This window comes from Homarus americanus, unplaced genomic scaffold, assembly GCF_018991925.1.
Source record: "Homarus americanus isolate GMGI-L3 unplaced genomic scaffold, GMGI_Hamer_2.0 scaffold32583, whole genome shotgun sequence".
Classification (NCBI taxonomy): Eukaryota; Metazoa; Arthropoda; class Malacostraca; order Decapoda; family Nephropidae; genus Homarus; species Homarus americanus.
Window position 1 is genome coordinate 10,837,276 of NW_024713129.1, and position 13,803 is coordinate 10,851,078.

Sequence of the window (13,803 nt, forward strand, 5' to 3'; positions counted from 1 at the left end):
GCCAGTCACCAAGACAGTGCCAGAGGTAACTAGTACACAGTCACTCAGATACGGACAGTCACTTAATACCAGAGCTAAAAAGACACAGTTCCGTGATGGAGGGAAGTATTGTGGTGAGTGCCCGAAGGCAGGTGTGGCCGCATGCGGGATGGTGTGAGGCGTGTGGGCTCGTACACGTGCAGCAGCAGTACCGCAGGTGGGCAGCAGGTGCGGTGACAGGTGATCCAGGCGAGGAGGTGCGAGGAGGGGGTAGAAGACCCCCGAGTGCGGCCAGATCTGTGGCAGGGCAATAATTACCCCTGGATTATCATAGTGGCCACAAAAACTAGGCCCAGCGAGCCAGCCGACCCCCGAGAACGCTGCCACAGCTAGGAAGTCCTCCACCGGACTCTCTCACACACGCACAGGAATTCTGGACGTCGGGGAAGTGGGCGGAGCTTCCTATAGCAGCAGGCGGCGCCAAAATGTATGGACGAGATGGGAATGTAGGTGAAGGGGCGGGGGCTAAAAGTGACGTCACGCGACCGAGTGCCGCTGAGCTCGCCTCAGCCAATCGTGGCGCTGAAAGTTGATGACGTCGGCGCGTGTCGGAGGCGGTGCCAGCTCTACGTCACACAAGAGGTTGGTTGCTTGCGGGCCTGGAATGTGGGGTAACGTATAATGTAGGTCTCGTGGAGCCAGCAGCGGATTATTAAGTATTGAACAGCAGTGCCGTGTGGACGTACAGTAGCCCGTCTCTGGAACACTGGTAGGTAGCTGGTGTGTGTGAGGACTGAGTGTTCCTCCATACTCAACGACCATCTTCCTCAACGCCTCGAGCTCATCCCCAAAAAAGAGGATTAATTCTATATTAACAGATCGATATGTTTACCTTTTTCTACAAACAGTGAACAGAAAAAAAAGAAAGAGAAAAATTAGCCCCCCTAAAATAACATCAACATGCTAAGGGAAAAGAAACAGTATCATGCGGCAGTGATTTCAACGGCCGGGGAAGGAGGAAGCCACGCTGTGTTGTGTTGTGTTGTGGTGATGTGGTGGTGGTGGTGGTTGTCACGCTTCCGGGGGCAAGGAGTCTGGGACACCCTCACCTATCAGTCGGGCATGGAAGGAAGGACTATCCGAGAGGAGGAATAGTCTATCTCCCAGAGGATAGTCTCAATAAGAGGGTGGAGTAGGAAGGAATAGTCACCGCTAGGATAATAGTCTGGCGGAAATATTAACCAAGACGTAACCTGGGAGAGAATATTGGAGTCATATAGGCATTACTCCTTCAGGGGAATAGCTCCTTCGTCGGGTGGGTAATCGCTTGAGAATATTTACAAGGAAGAATCACAACCCCCCATAAATATCCTCCGGTTAAATGCTCGTCAGGATAATATTCTCAAGAATAGTCACACGGGGATAGATAGGATTACAAAACAAGTGGATAGTCTTCAGGAGAATGGATAGTCGTCAGTTATGTAAGGATATTCAATGATAAGAATTAACCTAAAATGTTCTGGATAGTCAAGAATAGTCAACAAAGTTAAGAATAGTCAAGAGATAGTTACCCAGATAGTTAATTGAGGATAGTGACTAGTTGAGGAGAAGTGAGGATAGTGACCTCTGATGTGAGGATAGTGACCAGAGGAGAGGAGAGGTGAGGATAGTGACAAGTGAAGGGAAGGTGAGGATAGTGACAAGTGAAGTGAATGTGAGGATAGTGACCAGAGGAGAAGTGAAGATGGTGACTAGTGGGCAGGTTGGCTGGACAGGTGGGCAGGTGGGCTGGATGAGTGGTGAGGCGTGGGGAGGAGGAGGGGAGTGGTGAGTACTAGGTCAGTAGGTAAGCTGAGTGTACTATTTCCTGCACACTCACAAGTCAATTCACACACACTCACAGACCAACTCACACACTCACAAAACACCTCTGAAATACACTTGTACTGAGTGTATACCGAACAGAACACAGACCATGGTAGTATATGTGTATTTATCATATAATATAATGGTTGAGGTAATACACTGTCTCTGTATACTTGTGGTCTCACCTAACCTAACCTAACCTAACCTAACCTAACCTAACCTAACCTAACCTAACCTAACCTAACCTAACCCAACCTTACCATTAACAGACATACATTGACACTGAAAGTTTATTTACCTGAAAAATATAGGCAAAGTGAACAACAATAACAACAACAACACTATCGACATCTCAGCATAGCCCCACAAGTCGACACAGTTACGGTGAGTGTGTAGATCGACACGTGCAACAGTCGAGGTCAAAGGTCGAGTGAATCATGTCTCAAGTGTACAACGTGATCGTGAGTAAGAGACACATTTAAGAGTGACTTTGGTGATGTCTTCTCATTAAGGTTCTTCATTATTTCTCATACTTGGGGTCAGTATTTCTCATACAAGATCTATAGTGAATGTTCCTCATATTTAGCCTGTTATAGTTACCCCTTATGTCATAACTAAGAGTTCAGCGCCCCTCGTAACTAAGAGTTCAGCGCCCCTCATAACTAAGAGTTCAGCGCCCCTCGTAACTAAGAGTTCAGCGCCCCTCATAACTAAGAGTTCAGCGTCCCTCATAACTAAGAGTTCAGCGCCCCTCGTAACTAAGAGTTCAGCGCCCCTCGTAACTAAGAGTTCAGCGCCCCTCATAACTAAGAGTTCAGCGTCCCTCATAACTAAGAGTTCAGCGTCCCTCATAACTAAGAGTTCAGCGCCCCTCATAACTAAGACTTCAGAGCCCCTCATGACCAAGAGTTCAGCGCCCCTCATAACTACCGCCAAGAGGAGTTAACCATCTCACTAACACGAGTTCCTCCTCATAAGCAATTGTCGGCGTCTTCCTCATCAAAGCTTTTCACCAAGTATTTTCACTCACACTTCCTGTTCCTCACCTCAGCTGCTCCCCGGCCGGTGTCTGAGCATGGAGGGAGGGAGGGAGGTAGTCGGCCCCCACCACACGCCGCCGTGACCTCACTCCTGCTCGTCCTCACTAAACATCAACAACAAAATGATGACACCTCACATGTCCTCTTTCTCATTCCTCCTTCTCCCCCTCCTTCACGACTTTATTCTTTTTCATAGCCTTTCTCTCTCCCTTTCCTTCTTATTCTCGCCACTTCTTCCTTCTCCTCTACCTCCTCTTCTTCTGCTACCCTCATGACGTTATCCTTCCTCATATCTCCTCTCTGATGCCTCTAATATTTCCACCTCCTCCTCCTTCTTCTTCCTCCGTACAGGCACTTCCTTCCCTCCTTCTCCTCTATCATCACAACGCCTCTCCCTCCTCCCCTCCCCCGCCGCCTCATCTCCCCACCACGGCCCGCTCCCGTCATAAAAAGAGAAAGATGGTGCAGAGAGCTGGAGGAAGTGTGTAGCCTAAATTCAGTGAAGGTCCCGCCATGACCCTGCACCAACCTGGCGGTGAGATCGCGCTAACCCGGCACCGCTCACCCCCGTCCTCTGGCCTCCTGTTAGTCCCTCTCCTGTCTCTCCCGGGGATATTTAGACGGGAAATAACCTCTAGATGGATGTACACGAAGGAGGAGGAGGTAGTAGAGGCCAGTAAGTCTCCAGGTGTTGATCACTGGCGGTAGCTTAAACACGCCAGGTAAAAATCGCTCGTCGACACCTCGGTGACCCAGCCAGCGGCAGCCCGGCTTAGCAAGTGAATGTTGGTCCCCCACAGCCATTACGTTCCGCTACTAAAATTATGACGGGAATGGTTAAAAGTTTCTTGTGTGGTGCCAGGGTCACTAGGGCTCCCCCACGTTCACCAGCCGTTCATATAAGATCATCACCACCTGGCCGTGTCACCAACCTACACGATAGAGTGATGGAAGTCGTCAACCAGATCTTCCTCAATTGTCAGTACATATCGAAAATTAGCAGCAAGACTATTTCATCTACGACTGGTCAAAACAATCCGCGTACACTCCAGTTCTAGCACCAGTGAACGTCTCAACACCACGATGACCACAAAAATGATTCACGACACCAAGAATTATTGCATTCAATACCTATTACATATCTCCTATTATAACTGTCTTAAAATAAACAATATTTACGATAGTTCTCAGCTCCAGTGAACGCCAGGATAACAAGACAGTTAACATGTCCTTGATCCATGGCTGCACCAACAGTCGCATTCATAAACTAAAATTTTTTTTTTTTAATATGCATCACAAAACAACAAAACATAATTAAATTCAATAATAATAATAATAATAATAATAATAATAATAATAATAATAATAAACATTCACAAATTTGTATCCGCCTCAAAAAAAAAAAAAAATCAAACTTTACTACGGCTTTCATCATCAGTGAACGCCAGCACATCAAAACAATAACATTGCTCTGACAGATGGAAAGTGACGGACAGCTTGAGTTATCCTATCCACAACACCTCTCTCTGCCCTCTACCAGTTGGATATCCTTCTCTGTACAACGATAACATACCAGTTGGATATCCTTCTCTGTACAACGATAACATATTTTTTGCGTTTGAAAATAAGGATATCTTGTTAATTTGATATTATTTGTTTGTTTAGTGAATATAAATGAAATAAAAATAATTGGCTGAAGGAAATTATATAAATATGGACACAGTGATAAGTTGTGAAAGTGATAAGTGTAAATTTAAGTGAACTTGGTGTGTAGTGATGGTGATAAAGTGCGTAATATGTGGTGGTGATGATGATAAGTGTACAATGTATGGTGGTGATGTAGTGTAGTAATGGTGAAAGGTGTATATCCTGTTGTGTGGGGTGAAGGTGACAAGTGTAGTTACGTTACATGTTGATGGTGACGATGTGTGGTGATGATGACAAACGTATAGTGTCTATGTGGTGTGGGGTAGTGATGATGTGTGATGATGATTATGATATGTAGCAGTGATGGTGATGAGTGTGTAATATATGGTGATGCTGATGGTGATGAATGTGCAATACGTGGTGATAATGGTGATAAGTGTATACTGTGTGATGGTGCGTGGTGATGATGATGATGATGATGATGATGATGATGATGTCTACAAATAGTGTTTATGATTAATAATGGTGATGCTAGTGACACTGACGACACTGATGGTGACAAAGCATAGTGATAGTGAGTGGAGATTGGTGATATATTATGGTGATGGAGATGGTGATGGTGACGTACAGTGTTGGAGATGTCGACGTGTAGTGGTGGTGATGGTGACGTATAGTGATGATAGTGAAGTTAATGGTGATGATAATGAAGTGTAGTGATGGTGATGATAGTGGTGGTAATGGTATTCAACAGTGCTGCCAGATAATGATGGTACCAACACACAGCACTGGTGGCAGATAGTGGTGGCAAATAGTGGTGGTAGTGGTGGTAGGGATGGTGGTTGTGGCATGTAGGGGTATGTGGTATGTTCTCGTGATGGGAATGGTAGTAGTAGTGGCGTATGGTAGTGGTATGAATGGTATAAGAGATGGGAATGGTGTCAGGGTAGTGGTAGTGGTGGAAATGGTGTCAGGGTAGTGGTAGTGATGGGAATGTTGTCAGGGTAGTGGTAGTGATGGGAATGTTGTCAGGGTAGTGGTAGTGATAGGGAATGGTGTCAGAGTAGTGGTAGTGATGGGAATGGTGTCAGAGTAGTGGTAGTGATGGGAATGGTGTCAGAATAGTGGTTAGTAAGCAGCATTAACAAGGCGAGGAGCTGCTGTTATTACGTGCATTAGTGACGATAAAAAGTTGAATGAGGATAACAGTGTGAAGTAATAGTGAACCTACCTAACCCACCTAGCCCACCCCTTTACCCATCTAGCCCACCCCCGTTTACCCATCCTCTGACCCACTTACCCACCCCTACCCATTCTCTACCTAACCCACCTAGCCCACCCCTTTACCCATCTAGCCCACCCCCGTTTACCCATCCTCTGACCCACTTATCCCCACCTCTTACCCATTCTCTGACCCACCTAACCCACCTAGCCCACCCCTTTACCCATCTAGCCCACCCCCGTTTACCCATCCTCTGACCCACTTATCCCCACCCCTTACCCATTCTCTGACCCACCTACCAATCCATTCCTAACCTATTACCTATTCCACTCACCTACTTACCTAAGCTTCTATCTACACCTCTTCCCTATCCTTGTACCCACTTACCCACCTACCAACCCATTTACCCACCCATCTACCCACCTAGCTACCTACCCAGCTCATAAGTGGGTCAGCCAGGCAGGATCCGGGGAGTCAGTCCAGTCTTGTGAGAACCTGATAGTGGTCAGCTGGTACTGTGGGGGGAGGTGGAGGTGGGGGGAGGTGGAGGAGGTGGTGGGGAGGAGGAGGTAGGAAGGAGGAGGAGGAGGGGGAACAGGAAGAGGGAGACAGAAAAATTGGAGGAAGAAGACGGAAGAGTTGGAAGAAGAAGAGGAGGAAGAAGAGGAGGAGGAGGAGGAGTAAGGGAAAGACGAAAGAGTTGGAGGAGATAAAAAAAAGGGGGAGGTGGAAGAAGATAGAAAAAGAGAGAAAGGCAATAAAGGTGGGAAAAGAGAAGACAGGAAGGGCTCCAGGAAGAAGAGGAGGAAGGGGAAAAAGCGTGATAGTGTGTAGGTCAGTGAAACACAATATAAAAACAGGCATTTAGGCTATAAGGTCAAAATTTCCTTCTTTAAATTAAACCTCAAAACATTTCGAGTTATTTTATTTATCTTTATTCCATCTTCCTTTATCCTATTTCTCAATTATTGTTTGTTTATTATTGGTAGTGCAGTGTTACGTAAAGCTGGCCAATAAGGACATAGTTTTTTGAATACCGAGTAGATTATTATTATTGTTATTATTATTATTATTATTATTATTATTATTATTATCATTATTATTATTATTATTCCTCTTTTTCGTCTACATCACTAGTATTTTTATCATTATTGGTGTTATTATCGTCATTATTACAACTGTTATTACTATTATCATTATTATTATCATTACTATTATCATTGTCATTATTGTTATTACTCGTATCACTGCTGTTATTATCGTCATTTAGGTCAGTACACACACAACATGTACACAGTGTGGAGGTACGTACACAGAGGCGCTACAGGCAGTGAGTTGTCTTGACACTGGTGACTGGATTCTCTCACGCACACACACACACACACACACACGAGCGCACCTACAAGCGGATATACGCTCACTCACACACAAATACACACATACGCACACAAACGCTCACACACACACATATACAAACACACGCACTCATACATACTTATACACACACTTGAACACACACGCAATCATATACACACAGACGCATACATATCCCTTAATAAAGTGGACAGCGCGGTGGAGGAGGGAGGGAGGGAGGTGTCCGTGGCATTGACCGAGAGAGGGAGACTGAGCCAGGTGGTGGTGCTGGGAGGGGCGGCCAAGTTCAAGGTCTGTCTCCTGTTTCTTGTTCCGTTGTCGACAGGCGCCGGGATTTCTTGTTTCTGTGTGTGTGTGTGTGTGTGTGTGTGTGTGTGTGTGTGTGGTTGTGTGTGTGTGTGTGTGTGTGTGTGTGTGTGTGTGTGTGTGTGTGTGTGTGTGTGTGTGTGTGTGTGTGTGTGTGTGTGTGTGTAGTGGGGTTGGCGTGTGTGTGTGTGTGTGTGTGTGTGTGTGTGGTTGGCGTGTGTGTGGTGAAGACTCAGGACCTACCGTTAGTAGGCCACATCTCTCTTTCATAAACATTAGTCTTGTTTATTTCTCATAGTAATGTGTTACCTTAGGTCAGGTACTGATGAAAAAACACAAATATGCTCTATAATACATGAAAATACAGCAATTACAGGTAGATTACAGTACATTTACCTGCACACCTGCAATATGTGTATATGTGACATTTAACATGGGAACGAGTTAGGTTAGGTTAGGTTAGGGTCAGAGCTCAAAGGGACCATGATATAGGGTTTCTGGACACACACACACACACACACACACACACACACACACACACACTACAGGAGTCGAATAACAAAGAAAACAGCAAAACGGTAAAACAGAGAGTAACAGTGAAAAGGGATTATAAACTTACAAACAGATGATAATAAACAGTAGTAGTGGACGATGCGAGGAACAACAACAACAGAAAAAACGGTAATATAAAGAACAACAGATTGACAACAACAGACAGTACTATAAAACACGGGAGAAAAACAATATTGTAAACATAAACGGAAATGTCAACAAACGGTAAAAGGTTATAAGTTGGCAAAACGGTAAAGTGAGACGACACAGTAAGCCCAAACAGAAGGTAACAACGGTATTCATAACCACTGTTGAGGCTTGTGGTTACCCGCCTTTCTGCATATACCACACACACACACACACACACACACACACACACACACTTACATATATTAACCCCATCTTCCTATTATCCATGTATCCTCCTTTATCATCCATGCATCTTATCCACGTTATCAATATTATCTGTGTACTCATATTATTTCTTTCCTTACACCCAACAGATCGAGGCAGGGAGGACGCCCCCCAAAGGACCATGTTATTGATAAGAGTGTGTTGGCTCTCCCTACTGCTCGCCCTGGTCAGTACACCAATATATTTTCATCATAGTTCATTATCTATTCTCATTCACAAGTTTAATAGTGGCGACTTTAGTACCAGTGAGAGGACTATACTTGGGGCTATTTTGATCTATGATAATTAATACTGTGGTTTATTTATTTTTTATTTGATTATTTAGTTTACATTGTGATGGCAAATCCTGATGTTCGTCTCCTATTATAAATGATTTTAATACCAATACCGATATAATATAATTCATCTTTTACGTTCCTGATCAGTGAGTTAGTTCCTTAGGTCAACCAATGCTGTGTCGAGTATTTCTTATTTTTGTTTTTAATGTGGGTTAGACAGGTATAACCCACAGGTAGGTGAGGTCAGGTATTGTCAGGTGTTGGGGGGGGGGGAATATTTGGTTATAATTTATAATATACTTTTGAGAAATACTTTTGGTTGGTTCTATAAAATTCCTCAAGGTTAGGAATATCAGGCTATGAACCCTCGTGTGGTGTGTGTACCGACCAAACAACTTCTCTTCCTTCTTCTGGTTAAAGTACTATCACAAGTAATATGTATTAATATACTTTTCTTGCTATCATCATTACTAGTATTATATCTAAATACAGCTATTTATGATTTACATGATTACTATTATTGTTTTCAAGTACAGCTATTGACGATTTAATATTTTTTCCCCTGCCAATAATCGTCAGGTTTTTTTAACACTGAATATCTTCACACTGTATTAACGTTTATCATTATCCTTTGCTCGTAATTGAAGGTCATTATTACTAATCCAATTACGTAGACAAGTCGGTACATTAAACTCGTAACTAGGTCATTACCAAGCAAACAACTCGTCAATGACTGTGCAGTAAATGGCGTTTTGTGGATCTAACCTACTGTGACGTCAGATGTAAACAAACTTTCCCGCGCTGTGGGTCCTCCGTGCCGATGACGGGTTCCCTCCCCTCCATTCACTCCCGTAGACTAACACACACACACACACACCTGGTCTATGGCGCGTGTTTATCAATACGTCTGTCGATTGTAACTGAAGGGACACGAAAAGTAGTTTAAAGAGTATATGTGTATGAGTAAAGAAGGTGGTGATAATGTGAATAAGAGATGCAAATACGGTCAAATTAATGAACATATGAATAAACTTTGCAGGCAGAGAAAGCATAATTATTATACAAAACACATTAATTAGATTTTCAGACACCAATTTAACGATACTGTAATATCATGGGAATTACGGTCTGTTTAATAGATGCGTTTAGGGACAGTTCTTAACATATTCAATTAAGAGCATCACCTGTACAATACTGTCACCCCTGGATAATTATCACACCTGTACTACACACCTGTATACCTAAACCCACACATGTAATACTTAAACAAACTCACAAAACTTGAAACCAAACGCCACGAGAGACACGCTGGGGAAAGGCTGTGGAAAAACTAATGACAACAAAACCAGAGTAGGAATGATTGAGAAGGCCAAAACACAACACACAGGGAGATGACACTAACTCGTGGTGTGAGAACTCTTGAGAGAATAGGGTCAGTCGAGTGTGAGATGAGAGTGTTTGCTGAGAGAAAGCTGTGAGAAGGTCCCTGGGCGTGAGAACTACAGCTAACAGTGTGGTGTGATGTGATGTAAGGAGAAGCAGTAAGAGTTATTTGTCTAAGGAGGAGGAAGTAGAGTGTAGAGGAAGGGTGTGTCGCCAGACTGAACAGGGTACAAGAGGGAAGGATGTGAGGGGTGGGAGACCAGCTATTGATCTGTCTAGCTTTCACAAGAGAGAGTAACTTAGCTTTGGATTCTACAGTTATCAGTTTAGAACCAAAAATTATCAGTTACCAATCAGTGTTATTAATCTAGGATCAGAATAATACAATCTTTAGAGCACCAATTGTATTTTTTTTGAGTTAGAATTATTGATCTAAAGTGATAACAAATGAAGAGCTGTGGTTATGAAGTTATTACCACCCACACACCTCGTTGTAAGTCTTATGTTGCGTGTGCGGTTGTTAGTGCGGTGGTCTGTAAAGCGTCATTTAGTGCGTCGTTTAAGATAATTAGGAATAAATGAGATAATAATCGGATAATAGGATGATTCAAGATAATAAGCAAGAAAATGGTGAAACGCCTTGTGGGGGTAAGTACAGTAGGTGAGGAGTGTAGGGTGAAGGGGTGGGTGAAGGGGTGGGTGATGGGTAGAGGGGTGGGTGATGGGTAGAGGGGTGGATGATGGGTTGACACAATGGGTGGAGGCTGGTGGGTGTCTTAATATGGGGGGGAGACAACAGACGACAGACTCTGGTAATAGTGGGTGGAGAGAGAGAGAGTAGGTCTTGATGGTGGGTGTTGAGGCAGAGACTATAAATATTCCGCCCACACACACACACACACACATGTACTCTGCCCCCCCCACTCACGCACACACACAACCTGCACGCATACACCCACACACCCCCAAATGAGGAAGACAGACTCGCCACACCTGGTCTCGACTCCACTAACAAGTAGTGAAGACGCCTCAGCTGTCCTCCCCAGGTGTGAGAATAACCTTAAAGGCAACACGACAAACCACTTAAGATGTCTTCAATACGATGATTATATTCAAGTGTTATGATGAGCCATTTCTGGTACATGTAAGAATACAGGTGAACTTACAGGTAGAAATACAGGTATGTGGGTCTATTAATTCCGAAACAGTAGTGATGGTACAGACGAAGACTTAGGTACAGAGATTCAATGATTCTGAAACTATGGTAGAGGTACACACACACACACACACACGCGCGCGCGCACACACACACACACAGCTCCCCGCCCTTGACACCCTAACTCCAGCAGCATCATTAAATGAACGTGAGCCATGGGAGGTGCTGATAGTAGGACTGCACCTGGATACCTCCGCCCGCCCGCCCGCATATGTGGGTTACTGTGTTGTGTCGTGAGTGAGTGAGTGAGTGGGTGGGTGGGTGGGTGGCGTGGGAAGGTGGGGGAGGGGGGGGTGGGTGTGGATGCTGCAAGTCACGGTTGGAATTCTCGCGACAAGTCATCTCGTAACCAGACGGAAACGATCCCCGGGGATGAATGTATGTACACCTGAGCGAGAGGAATGTGTCTAAACCCTGGCAGATAAAACACTTAAAACTAAAAACCAATTAAACGATGCTTAATAACCTTAGCAGATGAAACATAAGACAAAAAAAAAACAATAAAAAAAACGACTCCGTAAATGGCACAGGTAAACAATTTCACCCTTCACTCACTGTACTGTACATGAGCTGAGGTGACAAGTACAGGGAGGGTATCAACAGCCAGTGAGCGCCAGACTGTACAAGGCTGCACATGTGAGAGATCAATCACGTCACTGTATAGAACCCACGACGTGATTTTGTTTCCTTCAGTGATAAAAAAAAACGTAAATAAAGTCAATAGGTAACAGAACATCTCGTTTGGTAAGAGAACGTGTTTGTATTTCATCATCATTACGAGATTTCTGCCTTCCTGTACCTGTCTGTATTTACGTCTGTACCTGTAAATGAACTCGTATTTAAATCGTGACTTCCTATAATGTTAAGGTCATTTAGAAGCTACTGGACCACCACCCACCTCACACCTCCCACTCACCTTACCACATCCCCCACAGCACAACACCCCCACCAATTACACCTCCCATCACCACACACACACCACCCCCACCTCCTCCCCCATCTACTAATAGCCCTTTACCTTATATAGATGCTAAATTAGGCCTACACAACCCTTACCCACCTAGGCCTACATAGCCCTCCCTCCCCCCACCTTGCTCCCAGCCCTACTCCCCTTCTTTCACCTCCTATGTTTACTCTCCCTTACCTACCTACTCCCTCCTCCTTTACTCTTCTTCTTCCTCAACCTACCAGGACTTACTTATTCATAACCCCATCCCAACCCCCAACCTCTCCTCCCTCCCTCACCTATCATCACCCAACCGTCGTACCAGTCAACCATTAAGTGTACTCGACCATTGTCATTAGATATAACTGCCCATTAGACATCATAATTACCCATCATAACAACTATACTCACAGCCCACCCTCGATCGACCGGAAACTCCCAAGAGGCGGCGCTGCGGTCGAGGGGTTTTCTCTTCCCCTGCGGTCGACCAGTGAAGTATTTTGCGGTTTATTGCAATGGCTCGTCATCCTCTGCTGTACACACATCACGGAGAGTTAACAGCTTAGGTCTATGTTTACTTAACTACGATAATTATTTTTTTATACTTGTATATTTTTTTTCTTTTCTTTTAGTCGATCTGTTAATTTAATGTAATGATTTTTATAGTTTAATTTATTATAGTTTATTTCCGGGTACCATAGTTTATTTCCGGGCACCGTAGCTTATTTCCGGGTACCATAGTTTATTTCCGGGTATCATAGTTTATTTCCGGGTATCATAGTTTGTTTCGGGGTAGGCCAAAGTGTGTGTGTGTGTGTGTGTGTGTGTGTGTGTGTGTGTGTGTGTGTGTGTGTGTGTGTGTGTGTGTGTGTAAAATAATAATAATAATAATAATAATAATAAACGGTTTATTAATAGAGTTCAATACATTTACAGGACTATACAGTACAGTACAAATGAAGAAAAAATAACATTAAACATTTACAAATTTTAAATCGTGTAAATAAAATGAAACTAAAATTCTCACGGTAAAATAGATCGCATTTGACGTCATAAATTTACAAGGAGGATGAGACCGGTGTAAACATGACGTAAAAAAGTCTTTATTTTGTGTGAAAGTTTAGTAAATAATTCACAACGGAAGAACGTGCGTATTGTGTCGAGTCATGGAGTGGGGTGTGGCTGACTGGTTGGCTGGCTGGGTTATGTAGGTGTGGTGGTAGTAGTGGTAGTGGTAGAGGGTGATAGTGGTAGAGGGTGATGGTGGTAGTGGCAGAGGGTAATGGTGGTAGTGGCAGTGAGTAATGGTGGTAGAGGCAGTGGGTAATAGTAGTAATGGTGGTAGTAGGTAATGGTAGTTAGTGGTTGCAGACATTCTCACTACCGGAACTACCACTACTTTCGTCCTTGCTATTTCCGGCGATCCGATTTCAGACGCTTTCCCCCACCCTCCCTCCACCCCCTGCCCCCATAACCACAACCACCACCACCACAATCACCACCACCACCCACTTGTCAATGGTACCCGATATTATATGAAAAGCTACTACTACTACTACTACTACTACTACTACTACTACTAC

The 13,803-nt window shown here is 44.1% G+C and overlaps 1 protein-coding gene across 1 annotated transcript in view; it reads left to right on the forward strand.

Annotated features, from left to right (window-relative positions):
• The first annotated feature begins 641 nt into the window (after positions 1 to 641).
• Positions 642 to 13,803, forward strand: part of LOC121866992 — a 59,502-nt gene continuing 46,340 nt past the window's right edge. The window contains 2 exon segments of the mRNA XM_042366750.1: positions 642 to 748; positions 8,487 to 8,563. Of these exon segments, the coding sequence (XP_042222684.1) occupies positions 8,519 to 8,563 (45 nt within the window). The 5' untranslated portion in view covers positions 642 to 748; positions 8,487 to 8,518.